The sequence below is a fragment of the Penicillium solitum genome (assembly GCF_028829755.1).
Source record: "Penicillium solitum strain IBT 25940 chromosome Unknown utg000005l_segment0_segment0, whole genome shotgun sequence".
NCBI lineage: Eukaryota > Fungi > Ascomycota > Eurotiomycetes > Eurotiales > Aspergillaceae > Penicillium > Penicillium solitum.
This window is the reverse complement of record NW_027072125.1, coordinates 2,892,414-2,909,331: the sequence shown is the minus strand read 5'-3', so window position 1 is coordinate 2,909,331 and position 16,918 is coordinate 2,892,414. Positions and strand designations below refer to the sequence as shown.

The following is a 16,918-nucleotide window of genomic DNA, read 5'->3' as shown; positions in this document are numbered from 1 at the left end:
ATGAAGATAAAGACGTCGGAGACTTGTGCCAATGTATGTCCTATGATATCACCCATAAAGCTCCGAACTGCAGATCATTAAACAACCCCCTTGCTCGGTACAACTCCGCATAGTGCCACGTTAGAATGAGCATGAGCTAGGAGGCTTGGTGATTGTAATCAAGGGGGTATACACGCGCCAATCATCTCGACTCGGATGTGACATAGCACGCAAGATGTATAGATAACAGCATGCCAATATATGATGTCTGTGAGTCCTTCCTATGGCCCGTGGCAAATCTTGTATCGCTCAAGTTCGCGGTCGTCACACTATAGGTGATCTTGAGACCAGATTTGGCCACTGCAGGATTCTAATGACATGTGGTATTTAAGATGGGCCTTTATACAGGTTTCCAAGAACTCTGGGTTCGATTTCCATGTGACAGAGGATCATGACCTACTTCACACTACTGAAGCGCAACAGAACTGTTTCTCGGAGTTCATTGAAGCTAATTCGCCAGAATAAGTCTGTAGAGAAGACTTTCAGATATTACATTCACCTGCAGTACTAGCGGAGCAAAGAGCTAGTTCTAATTCACAAAAGGCCCGTGGAGATGGACGAGTATGGCTTTAACTCCAACAAGTCGATAAAAATGTGGGTGGAAGATGAGTTCCTCACTCCAAGTGATGCCCCTTCAGTTGGCGAGCCAAATATTTTGATCCGTGCCATATCCAAACGGAATCCAGGAGTCATTAAAGTACCTCTGTAGCACAGTTTGGGTGTAATCCATATCATCAACACAGTATCCACCACCCTCAGGACCGATATGTGAACAATGCACGTCGGGCCGGTACTGCACCATATGCTCATGAACCTCACGACACAGCAACGTGTTACGACCCAGCTCGTGGGCCTTTCCAAAACGTAGAGTCTTCGTCAAAAAGTCATAGCAAGTTGGGGTATCTGTATATTGCTGGTTCGAACCCGTGCAATGCTTTTCATGTGTATCACAGATGGTGGTGGCTAGCAAATCGGCAACATAAGCAACAGCCTGGTCAGTATCAGTCGCGTTTATTTTCGTTGCGACTCCTTCGACCAGGAAATCCAGTAGATACTCGAACCAGCGGAATGTGGCATCGTACTGTGCGATCTTGCCGTCGGTGTTGAACTCGATCCATGTGTCGATTGTCACTGGGATGAGGACGCCGAAACTGGTTGCATTGAAGGTGACGACCGTTGTCGCGGATGCGATGTTGTCATTGGCGGTAAATTGAGTGATGTTATATGCGATCGGGATACCGACCAGACTGACGTGGTCTGGATCGGCGAATAGGCCGAAGATGTATTCGCGGTTTAGCTCATCGCCATCGAAAGTGCGAGTGATGTCGACACGGCCTTGTACCTGTATTGTGTCAGAGAATTGAAATTAGGACACCGTAAAGACCGGGATATACTGACATCTGAAGCGAAAATAGTGGATTGATTGCCTTGGGTCTGTTTGAGGTTTGCAGGGTAGAGAAACGAATCCCAAAAGCCCTTCTCGAGTTCCCAGAGCTGGTCAAATGTGAAGGTTTCTTTTGGATGCTCCGATGAATCCTTAGACTCGACAGAAGCAAACAAGCATGCTGATATGATTCCAAGGAAAAGGCTCCACTGCCCAGATTGAAGATGCATGCTAATTGATTCACGGTAGCGTGGGATTATTCTAGGTTTTCTTGGACTCGCACTAAGAAGTCTTGGTACTTGGATGGAAAAGAGGGTGTTGTTATGAGGAATATCACTAGCATTCCTCGTTCGATGCGAGGCATGTCAATTTTGATATCGGGAGTACCACCCCAAATATCGCCCGGCTAATGATAACAGGCTCGAAATACTTAGAGACCAGTATAATAAAAAGGGTTTGATCTAACTTTTAAAAGTAAACCACCAATTCAAATTCAAATTAGCTGGAGGGTTCTCACTGTGGCATATTTGTATTGGGCTGGCTCCCGGCCTCCTTGCACATGGTTACAACCTCTCATTCCAAGCTTGAAAGGTGATTGAAAGCCAATCCCGAAAAAGCCAATCCAAATTATTGAAACACGGCGTGGGTCTTGTCTAGAAATCACAAAAGGTCAAGCCAGGAGATGACTAGTAAAACATTGAATCGAAGTAGACAGGCCCTGTGAGAACCTCAGACAGGTCCGGGTAAACTTAAGTATAGGCCACACTATAAGTGAGGGTTCTATCTTCTTTTTACTCGTTACATGTAAAACAGTTGCCAAACACAAATAAATAAACCCAACTCACACTATACACCCATTTTTCAAAATTTATGAAACCGAACTACCGAATATCCAAACCTACAGACCATCGAACATATCTTGCAGCTGCCAAGCAACAGACGCCTCACTGTGCGGGTCATTCATCAGAGTTCTACTCAGCTCAATTAAAGTCTTCTCAATAAAATCACAGACTCGAGGGAAAGTACTCTGGAAGTAACCAGGGCGTCTGCCAGCGATCAATGGATGATTCGGGAAATATACTGAGATATCCGACGCTAGCATTTTGATCTTGCGCAATGATCGAGCAGTCGTAGTAAGTCTCTGGCTCACTATATATTGATAGCCCGGGTGATTGACTAGCACGTCAATCTGGTATACGAGTTCTGCTCGGAATCCATTGGTCTCTTGTGCGAAGATTGGCATGAGATTTTCGAGCCAGTAGGGTGAAGAGCTGTCCCACCAAGCCATTGTTGCGACTGATAGAGGAGTAGTTAATTGTGGAGAAGATGTTGGAGATGTGGATTTTGTATATTACCGTTGCTGAAAATGAATCGAGGAGTAGAATCCGGATGATAATGATGGTTTGCTACTTCGAGAAGGACTGACGAGGTGGTATTTATACATATTGGGCTATCATATATTAAACAGAGCAGTTAATACTATGGTCATTGGCAGTAAAAGGAATATGAGTTACAAAGCTGACTGTTTGGTTTCTTTGTTGTCTTCCCGGCTCCTGTCTCGAGAGGCAGAGTGACAACAACCCAATGGCATTGCATCTTACGAATAAAGACACATGAATCCCAACAAAGAGAGTTTACTTTCCACACTCTTAGACCGGAAGTTTCGTCTTCAGATCAGTCATTTCCGAACAGGAGATATGTACAGGTCAAATGATAAGGGTATACTACTGACCGACAGTAAACTGTCCGTCCTCACGAATATCCCGACTAGAGGCTCCAACATAGACAGTGAAGGTACCACTAGGCAAAACCCACTTCTGGGTCTGCACATCCCAGTAGCTCAAGTCACGCCGAGTGAGCTCAAAAGTAGCTGTCCCCGACTCTCCCGGTTGGAGATTCAACTTCTGGAACCCTCGAAGCTGCTTGGGTGGAGTACTTGGAGCAGACTCCGGAAGACCAAGATAGAGCTGAGCAACCTCAGCACCAGCTACATCGCCAGTGTTCTGGACAGTGACTGAGATAGTTCCGGCCGACTCGAAGAGATCCTCCGCCCCGCCAGGGACAATGCGTCCATTTGATGGTCCAGCTGTGGCAGAGATGCTAACATCAAGTCCAACGTAGTTGAAGGTCGAATACGACAAGCCATAACCAAACTCGTAGCGCGGGACGATACCATTCTTGTCGAAGTGACGGTAATCAACGAACAAGTCTTCGACGAAATTGTCGTCTAGCGCACTGTTCCAGCCAGCCCCGTAGTCTGAAAACTGCTTGGCAATCGTGTAGGGCAGCTTGCCGCTTGGAGGGGTGCTGCCATACAGGACATCGACCAGGGCGTTTCCGCTTTCCTGGCCTGGTAGCCCGGCCCAGACAATTGCCTTCACTGAGGACTGCGCTAGGATGGTCTCCAGGATTACCGGCCCCACGCTGTGCACGACCACGACGACATTTTGGTTCACTGCCGCGACGGACTTGACGAGCTCATTTCCGTTGTGCCAGGGATCGAGATTGTTCCTATCACCGACGTTTCCCTCCACTGTAATGTAACTGGGCGGGGTGTTAGTGGTTCCAAATATATTATAGGTGTAGTGATGCAAGCCTGACTACTGACCCTTCGCCGCCGTCTGAATTAATGAAGACCACGGCAGTCTCTGCCGCTGCGGCAGCGGAAGCAGCAGCTGTATTGCTGTCGGTTGTACTCTCGATAATTTTCGTACCATCCTTTTGGGCCTGGACTTTGATTGCATCAAGAGGACCAACGAGGTACTAGAGCGGAATTGTCAGTTCATAGGGTTTGCCGTTGATCTGCTGGAATTAGCTTGCTTACAGGGAATTCTGATGTGCCGCTTCCCCACCCCATAGCTAGCGTGCCGTTGTTGCAGCCCCGATCTGTGCATGCATTAGGACCATTAGGGTCGACGATAGCATCCTGCCCAATGATGGCCAGGCTTTTAAGTTGCCGGAGAGGCAAAACATGTTCCTCATTCTTCAATAGGACAATTGAGTCACGGGCGACGGTGCGGACGACAGTCGCATGGTCTCCCGTCACGTCGACAGTAGCTTTGCCGCCATTCCAAGAGCTAAACGTTACCTCAGGATACCCTTGATCCTGATCAAGAAGATACCAAGCTGCCAGGATACGCGTTGCCATATCATCCAGACGCGCTTGGGGCACAGAGCCATTAGCAACGGCCTGCACGAGATGCGGTCCCCAGAATATGCTGCCGGGCGGCTTGTTGAAGTCACTACCGGGCATCGTCATGTCGAGTCCTGCCAAGGCACTTTTGACACCAGTGTGCTGCGCGTTCCAGTCGCTCATAATGTAGCCAGGGAAACCTAGCTCGTTCTTCATCAGATCGTTCAAGAGAGCATCACTCTCACAGGCCCAAGTCTCGTTCAATTTGTTATAGGAGCACATGACAGATGCGACATTGGCCCTGACTGCATTCATGAACGGCCATACATATAGCTCATGCGTCGCGCGGTCGCCGATATTAGAGCTCATGGTTTCGCGGTTGTGCTCTTGCTCGTTGCCCAGCCAGTGCTTCATCATGGTCAGAACGGACGGGAGGATCAGCGGAGTAGAGGCCAGCGTACCTTTGCGCAGGCCTGGACGCCCGAATCTTGCATACCCTGGATTGTCTCTTCCATAGCAACGCCACTGAGATACGGATCGACCGAGAACCCTTCCCAATTTCTACCGCCATCGGGATTCTTTCCTAGTGGTCCAGCGACCGGTCCTAGTTGGACGTGGACGCCCAGACCTTTGGCTTCCTGGCCCATTGCAGCACCGCGCGCGTACAAGAGAGTACGATCCCAAGTCGCTCCAGCGTTGATACCTGCAGGGAACGCCGTAACAGGATTGGCAAAGCGAATTCCCAAGGGCGAATCCTGTAGACATAAGGAGGGATAGTCAATTGAGCTGGGGGCATAGGTGTTTCCCACACAGGGCCCTCCTTCCCAACCGACACCAGTGGTGATCCCGACTTTTTCGGTCTGGTTTAGCTTAAGAAGGGCTGTCTGAGCCTTTGAGTAAGCCGCATCCCAGCCGGCAGGTCCTGAGCCGTAGGCATCAGCGGCGACACTGAAGGCCAGAGCAGAGAGAAGAAGGTTCTGCATAATGCCCTTTCTCGAGTATTGTCGCTTGACAGATTTCCTCCTAGTCTGGCGGCGCAGTCATACCCTTTATAAAACCCCGCATAGGATATTTGGGCTTAAATTCCCATGGCCTGAAATTTCCCCCTGGTCCCGGAGGCTGGCCAAGGTGCAGGTTTGGACCCCATGACCAGAATGAAGGGGTTTTCGCTTGGCCAAGACATCACAGGGTAAGCTCCGCATGTACAGGGACACACGAGTGGTTGTATCGTCGCAGTGAAATATGCATGTGAATAAAGTTGGTACACCAAAGGCCTCAGACCATCGGGGAACCTTCCTTTGATTGGCGAGGGAGACACGGAATGTGGAAAAAGGCAAGCTGGCTATCCTGGAGTATAGGCTAAACTTGGCAGGTAGTCTGGGGGCTTTCCTCTGCAGATCTGAGCTGTCTGGGGATATGTCCGTTAACACCACTCCGGCGCTGCGGGTGCTGCGGGGACGGGACCCCTGTGTGCTCTGTATGGAATACGGGCGGGACAGTAGGTCCTTGGACCCTTCAACATCTTTTGGTCAAATCACACGAGTTTTGGAAATCGAGCTAGGAGAACAAATGAGGGCCTTTATTAAGCTTATTAAGCTCGATAGGGATGAGAAGGATAAAACAAGGAGACGGAAAGAACCCTCGATGCCTTGCTACCTGAGGCGAAATATTGACACCCCAGGCACTACATTCCGATCCCAGACGATCGGCTCCCCGCATCTCCACAAGTGCCGACAGCTTCCCTATAAACAGTTCTGAATGCATGTTTCGCACCACTGCAGTCATGGAATCCAATAAAACACAGAAATGATGACGGAAGAATGAAGACACATTACCACCAAAACGAGTGTGTCAAATTAGCCCTATCGGTAAAAATGGGTGTATGGGAAAGAACATTGATAGAATTCGACAAAGAGAGAATATGGATTGCTCACAGGTGGACAGGGTGTTGTGGCAATTAGGGTCCGGCAATCACAAGGTGAGCTGCCAATCATCAATAGCTCCCACATGGGAAACAATTTTTTGAGCGCAGTTCAATTGCCCCAGGTTTTCACTTTATTACCCCAGACTCCATTCTCCACTCCAAGTTTTGGAGTTATCAAAGCGAAGATTCTCGCGACTAGTGAGAATTGTGGCTTGGGGCCGAGACTAAACCTCTGACTGGCCTATCACCGTGACAACTGGGAAATGATTGGATAAATCGCGGATATTACAGGATGTGAGAAGATCAAGACTCAAAGTTCAAAACAGCTGAAGTGGAGATCATCGGCATCAAAGAACCGCTGATGTGGGGAAATGGGAAGATTCAAATAAATAGATAAACAGCAGTTGCACATTCATTATCATCTTCAGCTTGTAAATTCAAAATCTCAAACAATGGCTCCATACTCGTTCGAACCCGTTACTATCAACCATAACCCCGGCGAGAATGAGGCAGTCACAGTGATCCTGAAGCGATGGTACGATAAGGCCGAACTTGAGCAAGCAGTCGAGTATCTGCCACCGGGCTTGACAATTCACTCCTGGGCAATTGTCCTTAACAAACTCAAGGATGTCTTGGTATGGAAAATGTGGTTGTTGGCAAAGAATTGTACATCAACTACATGGACCCATTTTCATTGAATGCTGACGAGAAGGAAAAGCGTGGCAGCGCATGCGCTGTGCGACCTACAACCGTGGAAGAAATTAAGAAGATCCTGGCGATCGCAAATGAGTACAAGCTTCCTCTGTGGATAGTTTCCCGGGGCAAGAATCTTGGTTATGGTGGTCCTCAGGCACGCGTGAAGGTAAGTTGGGGTCCCTTGTCAACTGTTCTTTCCGTCCAATTTATTGAGCTTTCCTTTTTGTGTAGGGCTCGATTATTGTTGATCTCCAGGAAATGAACAAGATCCTTGACGTGAACGAGAAGTTTTCATACTATACGGTGGAGCCGGGTGTGACCTTTTTCCAGCTCTTCCAAGAGATCCAAGCACAGAAGAAGCATATTTGGTGTTCATCGCTCGCTTTGGGCTGGGGGAGAGCCATGTGTTGAAGGAAACTGCGCATTATCCCAAGCCCGGTCAGAAATACGTCAACGCCCTCGATATCCCTTACGATCTGCAAACTGGAAATCCTGGTCTGCGCCCTATCCGGTCGATTGAATACCGCAAAATAAGGGGAAGTCGCAGTTGTAGTTAACTCCTCGTGTTACAATTGGTGTGTGTGTTATTCCTAACTTCCTGGGATTTCCAGTATTTCTCTTTTTGTTACTTAGCTACTTGTTGCTGGTCTCTATGTGGAACACTATAATTTGTCTTAACACGGGCACATTCATCCCATAGGTCCCTAACAGTTCCAATATCTTAATGTAGGTATCATCTTCTCCCACACATAACCTGATACATACGACCATAGGGTGTGGAAAACAGGGCTTCCCGTCCGCTCAGCCGTACTTAAGCCACACGCCGGTGAGTTAGTAGTTGGGTGGGTGACCACCAGCGAATCCTCACTGTTGTATGTTTTTCTTTTTTCTTTTTGCTTTTTGCTTTTTTCTTTTTGCTTTTTGCTTTTTGCTTTTTGCTTTTTGCTGTTTTCTTCACTCGGCTCACTGTTGCATGTTTTTGTTCACTCTATCTAGTGCTCTAACATTGAACACCGACCGCACCCTGGACTTTTAAATTTGGATATATGGCTAAAAGAAAGATGGGAATTATGATTAGCGGATTGGAAGCTATAGAAAGAAATTGTCAAATGCATTGAATATCTACATATTTATGCTTTATGTAGGGTAACTCAGAGAGCCCACGCCAAGTTCCACTAATTCGGACTCCAAACTCGAGAATTCCGGACAGAATAAATTAAAGTCCGGTGTAGGAATGAAGAGGGGTTCAGGAAGCTGTGAGTCACAAGCCGCATAACGACAGCTCCGCTCATCGACCACATCGACATTTTGGGGAGGTTCGAAATGTTGTGTTGACGGAGAAGAGCATTGACTGCCAGAGACCCACATACGCTTTAGTAGACTTGCAAAACGACTAGCAATATGGCTATCACTGATAGCAGCTTCTTCGAGTGCCTGGATAAATTGCTGCACCAAGTAAGCGATTTCGGCATACTCCGTACTCAGGAGGGCACCAAAGACGTTTGCTTTGTATAGAAATACAGCGGAGTAGACGGTATATCTAACTCAGGGATTAGCCAATCTGTGTAAAAAGCCCCGAATTATCAGGTTGAATCACGAAACGTACACATAAAATCGGAACGGCATATAGCGAATCTGTGTTTCAGAGTTCGTCTGGACAGCTATTGCCAGAATTTTCCGAGCAGCATCTATTGACTCGAGAATATATGAGCCCTCTGCAGTCGACATGATGCCCTGTGGGAAAAGCAAGGTGACGCCATTCCTCCCTGGTGTGATCGGAACTGTTTCTCTCCGGCGGGGCTGCACAGCCCCAGAAAGAAGCGACTGAAAAGAGAATGCACTCGCGTACAAACGGACATATTCCTTGAATATGTGCATTGTGCAGTTCAGCTTTGGAGATGCCTCAAGACTATCCCAACGTCCTTCCCACGCGGAGATCGAGTGTCGGAAATCATCTAGATAGCGATTATAGTCTCCTCGTCGGACCATTTGGACTCTTCGTTCTTTGGATGCGTATAATATATCGTGCACGTTGTGAAGGATTTGAGTGAGCTCGATAGTGGCTTGTAATACGTGTGCGTATTTGTGCTCTGCGTCTGCTCTGAGCTGTAAACTTGGAAAGTCTTCCGCTGTGAAGTTTGCGGAGAGAGATGGCCCACGCGACCAGAAAGACTGTCCCATTCGGACAGAAATTTGTCGATCGGATATATAAACAACTGTTAGGATAGGTTAGTCGCTAGGCAAGCTAGTAGGGTTTATCGAACGTACATATCCATGCAAGGAGCTTTCGATCCGCTAGTTCCTGAGTCTCCCCAATCGCCGTCTCCCGGAAAGATGCCTTGTCCAGACGGAGTAGATAGGAATGTCTCACTGCCTGCCCAATAAGTGACCAGGCCATATTATCCTCGACGGCACTCAAGTTCATAGAGAACATGTTGGGATAGGAACCTGTCTGCAGCTGCATGTAAGGAACCCACTCCGCGAGGAGCAAAAGGCCCTCGACTGAGCCGACCCTGAGAGTCGATGGCGTAGCGAGGAGTACATCTAGCAAATGTCGCTTTAAGTAATTCCAGCAATGTTGGTGAACCTCTCTGTATGCGATCTCGTCTTTAGATGCGATTGTCAGGATGACTGTCATGAGGAAAGGCTCTTCTACTGCTGTTTTGCGCGGATCTATTGTTGCCAGGACTTTTCTAGGCGCGAGGGGACAGAAAGTGTGGTAGCTTGACGCATAACTAAACCGGTTAGATCTAATATACTCGCGTGGGACGAAGATTTCATACTGCTGGACTAGACGATTGACAGTATCTGTGCCTAGCACGCCGATCACCAATGTCTCCGTTTCGGAAAGTGTCGAATGCAACCTCGGAGGTTGTATGAGATTCGTTGGACCACTCTCTACGAATGGGGTCACTATATGTGTTCTATCCCAGGAGCAGGCCCCCGTGAAGGGATCCGTGGTCATGGAGTTGGCCGGCTTATTAGGAACCTGGGTGTCGTTCGCCGCCAGTCGGGCAAGGATCTGGAGTGCGTCGCCCGGATTAGTCAACTCGGCGTGGATAGGATCTTCATCACCTTCCATCGGGTCTCTATTATGTCGATCGGTCGGGCTATGTTCCATTGTAGCTCCGCTAAGCGATGGCGTAGGGTTTTGCTTCTGTCGCGACCGTCGAAATCTAGAGAAGTCGCCCCCGCGCCGTGATCCGGCAAGAATACATTCATCACCGGCACGGGTACACTGCAAGCATGCGGGTAATTTCTTGTCAGACAAGCTTGTCCTCGGAGATGTTAGCGAGAAAACATCTCGGGGGTTAAAATACGAACTCACTGATCACATTTCAGCTTCCGCTGGCGACACCGCTCGCATGCACGGTAGACACGAACGTTTTTACTGCGAGTCATAGTGTATCATATATGAGCAATGGTGAAGCGAATGATTTTACAGAGTAAGAAATCTCTCCGCCGAAAAGTTGGTCTGGGGAAGTCCACCCCCGCTTGCAAGAGCTGGGTACTCGGCAATAGACGGGATCGGTATGCGGAGTATGGGGTAGTGTACTTCCACGACGACCCACTATGTTCTGCCGGTAGAACTGCTGAACACGAAGATAGAATATGAGAACCTGTGTCATTTTTAGTTTAGCTAGAGAATTACGTATCTACTGAATGAACCATACATTACAAGCATATTTCTGTCATCATCTAGTGACGCGGAAGCAATGACTAGACCTCGCCAAACGCGGGTTTGGGTTGGGTTTTCAATTTCCTTACCCGCCCATGGGCAACCCACCGCGGGTTTTGGCCTTGATGAACCCGCCCATGGGTTCTTGGCGGGTACCCGCGGGTTGCCCAAAATACCCAAAAACATGCATAAATCGTGGATAAACTTGATTAGTCATCTGGTGTAATTTTGGTCATTTATTTCTGTCACGCTTTTGAGTGGATATTACACTGAAACAATCAACGCCATCGACCTGGAAATATATATTCTCTACATGTAGATCACTGCCCCCATCGCCCTGCTTTACACATCTGAAAGGATTACAGGCCACATTGATGATTTTATGTAAATTCATCAATTGAGAATCTTTCGAGTGAGCTCAAAAATATTATCTTTAGTTCGATCATTTAAAATCAGTGATTTGGACCTTCTCAGTGTCCTCCCAAAGTCGTATTCATCTCCGGGCGGGTTGGGTTGGGTTGGGTTGGGTTTTGGGTACCCGCGGGTTTTACGCGACTCAGGAATAGATAGATCCAAACGCACGACGCGACTGGAACAAAATCCACAATCAAGTACTCAAGATGAAAAAAATCCCCATCTTCCAATACCAGTGGCCTTTTACTTCAGTATGGCGTCTTCTTCCTCATCATCGCGATCAATACATCGGCCTTTCAGTCCACTGCTCTCCATTGAGCCGTCATCTGACGGCTTCTTGGATTCTGACATTCAATCCTCTGTAAGAAAATGGTCCCTTCCACTAGCCTCTGAGTGTTGCGGCGCTACCTACATATATACTAAGATGGACCGCAGCCTTTGACAGGACCCCGCAAAACCTACGACATAACTACTCGAAGACCTCCAGCGACACTCCGACGTGTGGGACCTCAGCACAGAAAGAAATGGATTGCGTACGAGTCGCATCTAGAGACAGAGTTTCTTGAATGGTGGAAGGAAACAGAGTACGGCCAAAAGCTGAACGGAGAAGGCCAATCCCAGATCAAATGGTCCACCGGATCGCGTCACGCTGATGTGTGGAAACACTTTGACCAGGTGGCTGATATTGATTCTGGGCGTCCTCGAGTCATCTGCCAGGCTTGTCTCACTGTGCTTGATCATCCACAGTATAAGGGGAATGGGACAAGCGCCATGAGTAGACACAAAAAGTCTAATACTTGTCGTAAAGGGAAGAAAAAGGGATTTAATCAGTCATTGATTTCGGATTCTTTGCAGAACCATTTCACGAGAGACTCACCCAGTGTCCACAGAGTGACAACATTTCAAATCGAGGAGCAGATATTGAAGACAATTACGTGTCTTCGTTTGCCTTTCCAGACGGTGGAGAACCCGGTGTTTCAGAGGCTACTCAGCCTTTTATATTCTGGTCCCGGAGAATTGGAACTCCCGTCAGCGAAGACCCTGCGGAGACGGCTCCGGGATGCAGTCAATTGCCAGCAAGAGTTACAGTTACAAGATCTGCCTGAAGATGCCAAGGTTTCCCTCGCTTTAGATTGTTGGACCAGTCCATTTCAGCAGGCATTCATGGCAATCACGGTTTATTTCATCGACAAAGATTGGAACTATAGGGAAATGCTCCTCGGCTTTGAGCCGTTGCACGGTCCTCATACAGGCAACAACCTTAGTGATGTTTTGCACCGGTTACTGGAGGAACGAAAACTTCTCGATCGTATTTTTAGCGTTACTACAGACAACGCTACCAACAACGACACCATGATACGCGCCTTGCAAGAGAGACTGCTCTCTATCGGAGCTATTAGCTCCAGGGAATCAATAGTCCGGGTTCCCTGCATGGCTCATGTGATCCAGCTTTGCCTGAAACAGCTACTAGGACATATCAGGGCAGCACCTAAGAATAAAGAAGTCAGAGCCTTTTGGTCCGACACCCAAGCGCACGGGTTGAAGGATTCGATCAATTATGGAGACGTGGCTCATACACTGACAAAGGTGAGCCAAGATATTCACTTTTTCAATAGACTCAGAGCACTGACAGCATTAGATTCGATCCTTTGCGATCTTTGTCAACGCAAGCCCACAACGGCGTGATGCTTTTTTATGCCTCCAATCAGGTGGTACTCGGCTTTTTCCGTTACATGACGTTCAGACACGCTGGAATTCAACTTTTTTGATGCTTCGCCGAGCACGCCGGCTGAGAAATGTAATCGACAAATACTGCTGTGATCATGAATACTCGCAGCTCAAGGTTACCGACGTTGAATGGAGGCAAATTGACTACCTCGTTCATTTGACCAAACCGTTTTTTCAGTTCACCATGGCTCTGATGAAGACCAGAGACGTCACAATCCATAGTGTGTTCCTTGTGTATAGGAAACTACTGGAGCATATCGAACGGTCGAATCGAAGATTGAAGAGAAAGACAACACCCTGGAAGAAAGACATGTATGGCGCGTTGCTTGTGGCGAGGCAGAAGCTGAAAGAGTACTACGAAAAAACCTACCGCGACCACGGTTTTCTCTATGGCACTGGAACATTACTTGCCCCTCAGTATAAACTGAGTGCTTTTGATGATCGAGAGTACTCAACTTGCCATGAAGATACGTCAAAAAGGTACTGTGAATATTTGAGAGCATCTTTCACACAGTATCAGCAGCAGAACCCCGAGTTGCTATTCCGTACGGTCCAGCGATCTTCCAATTCGCATAGCACAGAGCTTGATCGGCTACTCGAGCCACCTGGTACATCGATTTTCCATGAAGGAGTAGAGTATGACGAAGTGGACCAGTATCTTCGCGAAGGCACGAGCAATCAGTACAACACACTGGAACAACTGACTGACCTCGAATAGCCAATGTCCCTGTGTCGCCGCGACTTTATTGGAAAGAACACGAGCGCGAATTCCCAGTGCTGTCTCGGCTCGCACGAGACTTGCTTTCAGTCCCTGCCACCGGCGCGGGTGTAGAAAGGCTCTTCAATAGCGCACGAGACATTTGTCATTATCGCCGAGGGTCTCTTCACGAAGGGACCATTCAAGACTTGATGATGTACATGTGCTCAGAAAAGCTCACACTAGAGGGACAGCAATTGATTCGTCTGGAGAAACCGTTGGAGAGCGAGAGCCAAGAGGCACTTGAAGAGGATGAAGCGTTGAAGGCAATCGAAGAGGATGCAGAGCCGATCAGCGACAATAAGGAGATTGAAGAGAGCGAGAATCTCGAGGGTAACTCTGAGCCAGAGGAGACATACCAAGTGCAGTGTACGGTGGTAGAGACCGGCCGGAGCTCTATACACAGACATATTCACGAACCTGAACAACAAGAAGAGAGTATGGAGGAAGACGTGGTTGATTACGACGAAGCAGATTTACTTCCGCCTCCAATCATGCAATTGAGTGATAGAAGCCAGAAGAGATCTTCTGGTCGGGTAACAATGCCCTCCAGCAGACTGCGAGGTTACGAGGTATACTAGTCTTTATAATTATCCAATTTGATTTTTTCAAGCCCTTCATGTTCCTTTCCAAATATTCACAGCTAGAAGCTAGTAGTTACGCCATCGAAACAATTAGATAATCGAAAATTACTGCATAACTTAGTGTAAAATGATCAGTCAGCTTTTTTTGCTTTTTTGGGTAATCGCGGGTACCCATTTGGGTCTTGGGTTGGGTTTCGCGGATGACAACCCGCCCACGGGTTTGCTGACTAAGACCCAACCCGGCCCATGGGCTGGGTTTTCGCGGGCGGGTTTGGGCGGTGGGCGGGTATTGGCGAGGCCTAGCAATGACTCTTGTAACTGTTATACCCACATTCTTGAGAATTGGTGTGAGGTAGTATGAAATGACACCTGGAAGGAAAATGGGGGGGAGTATTATGACTTTTGAAAGAGATAGATTATAAGACGAAATTGGACCATACCATTACCAGCCCATTGGATCATAAGCCGAACGAGAACGCCATACGATACATTGTCGTACAGCCAGATTTCTCTCGAATACAAACGACACACTCCACTGAACGTTCATGAAAAAAAAAGGGTTATTTGATCGAACCAAACTGTCTAATTACCGAGATTATTTGAAGATGTGCACGACTTGAGTATTACAGTACTCAAGAAATCCGGTAGAACCCCATTCGCCCCCAAGTCCGCTCTCCTTGTGTCCCGACAGCATCGCCCGTGGTGTCGTTTTCGCCCAGGAATTCACAAATACGCTCCCGGCCTGCATCAGCCGGCCAACTCGCTCCGCGCGAGCAACATCGGCACTCCACACGGAAGCCCCAAGCCCAGAGTTAGTTCCGTTCGCCCAGGCGATGACATCTGCCTCATCGGTCCACTTAAGGACTGGCACGATTGGACCTGATTTCAATGTCATTAGCAAATGTGATCAATTCCCCGCGGTGCAGACGTACCAAACTGCTCTTCAAGGACGATTCGAGATTTAGGAGGTGGGTTGTTGACGATACTAGGTGAGAGATAGAATCCCTTGCCAGAGGCCATGGGTTGCGGTGGAAGAGCAAACTTGTAACCTTGGGCTTCGCTGTCGGCAACCAATTCCTTCACCTTCTCATACTGCATTTTGTTCTGCATGGGACCCATCGTAGTACTGGGATTTCCCGCCCTGCCAACCACCATCTGAGAAGCTGCTTCCACCATGGCTTCCAGGAATGCATCATAAATTCTCTCGTGCACATAAACTCTCTTCGTAGCGACACAGACTTGACCGGAGAATACGAAACAGCCTTGTACAACTTCCGGGGCTATTTTCCCTATATCCACATCCGGATAAATGATAGCCGGGTCATTGCCTCCCCTGAATATTGGATGATGTGAGATAAAATTCTTCCTGGGTCTTTCAGAGGTGTATACTTACAATTCTAGAGTCACACGTTTCAATGTCCCAGCCGCCGAGGCCATGATCTTTTTCCCAGTGGCACTGGAACCTGTGAAGGTGATCTTGTTCACATGGGGATGGTTGACTAGTTCAGAACCAATAGAGTCATTGCCACCAATAGCCTGAACGACACCGGGAGGGAAGATCTGCTGTGCCTGCTCAACCATCTTGAGTGCCGAGTAAGGCGTAAACGGAGATGGCTTGACGATGATGGTACATCCGGTCAACAAGGCAGGTAGGATCTTTCCGACAGACAGCACGAGAGGGAAGTTCCATGGGCAAATAGCAACGACGACTCCGACAGGAACATGGCGGGTAGTCTGAATGCGTATCTCATCCTCAAGTCGCTCTTCCGGCATGCGAAGTTGCAGATTGTGATCAAACAGAGCCAATATCTCGTTCGCCTCGCCGGACGCCACAGCACGCGGCTTTCCGCACTCTGCCATGAGCAACTGGGTGAAGTCCTCAATGTATGACTTGTAGATCTCCTTCCATTGGGATAGCTTATTGATTCGTTCTTCAAAAGAAGTGGCAGACCAGGTCTTGAAGGCTTCATTTGCAGAGCGGACAGCGTCTTCCACGTCTTGCGCAGAGGCCACAGGAACGTCCCATAGCTTGGATTCCGTTGAAGGATCAACGCTGAATGTGGTTTTGTCGGAGGTGCGACACTCACCATCAACGACATTGTAAAACATTTCAAAGTTTAGATCAATTCGCGTCATTTTGTACAACTGGCTTACCGACTGTTGAATAAATTTAGGAGAGGAAGAAATTGGGGTGGTTTTGAATATTATTGCTGGGTTGTGTGGGATGTATTTGATGGATTTCCAAAATAAAAGGCACAATCAATAGTACTAATAAATGCACCAGAGATGCTGCTAGTTACACTTAGATTTCTGCATCTATAGCCGGCCGGACGTAGTGATGGATAGCGATGGATGCGGGATCCGACGGATTGTATGCGGCTGTAGATGGAAGTAGATGAACCCCCAACCCAACCCCGACCTCGGGCCAAGTCTCCACGTTTTCCATATTTGTGGAGAGATGGGGGATATAGTGTATGGTCTTAATATTATATAAAGTAATGAAGTAGAGAAGGATATTTATCCAGAAACATCAATTATTTCACTATCTTCGTGCAACGACCAACATTTGAAAGTTCTCCA

At 48.0% G+C, this 16,918-nt stretch overlaps 7 protein-coding genes across 7 annotated transcripts; 2 read left to right on the top strand and 5 right to left on the bottom strand.

Moving 5' to 3' along the window:
• Window positions 1–673: 673 nt before the first annotated feature.
• On the bottom strand, window positions 674–1,653 carry N7455_008703 (uncharacterized protein; the record flags this gene model as incomplete). Its single annotated transcript, XM_065605944.1, has 2 exons — window positions 674–1,381; window positions 1,438–1,653. 2 exons carry the CDS (start codon window positions 1,651–1,653, stop codon window positions 674–676), a joined length of 924 nt encoding a protein of 307 aa, XP_065460893.1.
• Window positions 1,654–2,321: 668 nt separating this feature from the next.
• On the bottom strand, window positions 2,322–2,711 carry N7455_008702 (uncharacterized protein; the record flags this gene model as incomplete). Its single annotated transcript, XM_065605943.1, has 1 exon — window positions 2,322–2,711. The coding sequence occupies one exon, from the start codon at window positions 2,709–2,711 to the stop codon at window positions 2,322–2,324; it is 390 nt and encodes a 129-aa protein (XP_065460892.1).
• A 436-nt stretch (window positions 2,712–3,147) lies between these two features.
• N7455_008701 (beta-glucosidase) lies at window positions 3,148–5,539 on the bottom strand (the record flags this gene model as incomplete). The annotated part of the gene is made up of 4 exons (XM_040957898.2): window positions 3,148–3,967; window positions 4,032–4,186; window positions 4,248–4,964; window positions 5,018–5,539. The coding sequence occupies 4 exons, from the start codon at window positions 5,537–5,539 to the stop codon at window positions 3,148–3,150; spliced, it is 2,214 nt and encodes a 737-aa protein (XP_040811614.2).
• Window positions 5,540–6,932: 1,393 nt separating this feature from the next.
• Window positions 6,933–7,587, top strand: N7455_008700 (FAD-binding oxidoreductase; the record flags this gene model as incomplete). The annotated part of the gene is made up of 3 exons (XM_065605942.1): window positions 6,933–7,115; window positions 7,199–7,342; window positions 7,408–7,587. 3 exons carry the CDS (start codon window positions 6,933–6,935, stop codon window positions 7,585–7,587), a joined length of 507 nt encoding a protein of 168 aa, XP_065460891.1.
• A 726-nt stretch (window positions 7,588–8,313) lies between these two features.
• On the bottom strand, window positions 8,314–10,578 carry N7455_008699 (Zn(II)2Cys6 transcription factor; the record flags this gene model as incomplete). The annotated part of the gene is made up of 4 exons (XM_040957873.2): window positions 8,314–8,716; window positions 8,783–9,392; window positions 9,445–10,454; window positions 10,505–10,578. The coding sequence occupies 4 exons, from the start codon at window positions 10,576–10,578 to the stop codon at window positions 8,314–8,316; spliced, it is 2,097 nt and encodes a 698-aa protein (XP_040811657.2).
• Window positions 10,579–11,522: 944 nt separating this feature from the next.
• N7455_008698 (uncharacterized protein) lies at window positions 11,523–14,335 on the top strand (the record flags this gene model as incomplete). The annotated part of the gene is made up of 4 exons (XM_065605941.1): window positions 11,523–11,630; window positions 11,705–12,856; window positions 12,909–13,665; window positions 13,716–14,335. 4 exons carry the CDS (start codon window positions 11,523–11,525, stop codon window positions 14,333–14,335), a joined length of 2,637 nt encoding a protein of 878 aa, XP_065460890.1.
• A 598-nt stretch (window positions 14,336–14,933) lies between these two features.
• N7455_008697 (aldehyde dehydrogenase family protein) lies at window positions 14,934–16,474 on the bottom strand (the record flags this gene model as incomplete). The annotated part of the gene is made up of 3 exons (XM_040957959.2): window positions 14,934–15,217; window positions 15,271–15,671; window positions 15,732–16,474. 3 exons carry the CDS (start codon window positions 16,472–16,474, stop codon window positions 14,934–14,936), a joined length of 1,428 nt encoding a protein of 475 aa, XP_040811664.2.
• Between the last annotated feature and the right edge of the window lie 444 nt (window positions 16,475–16,918).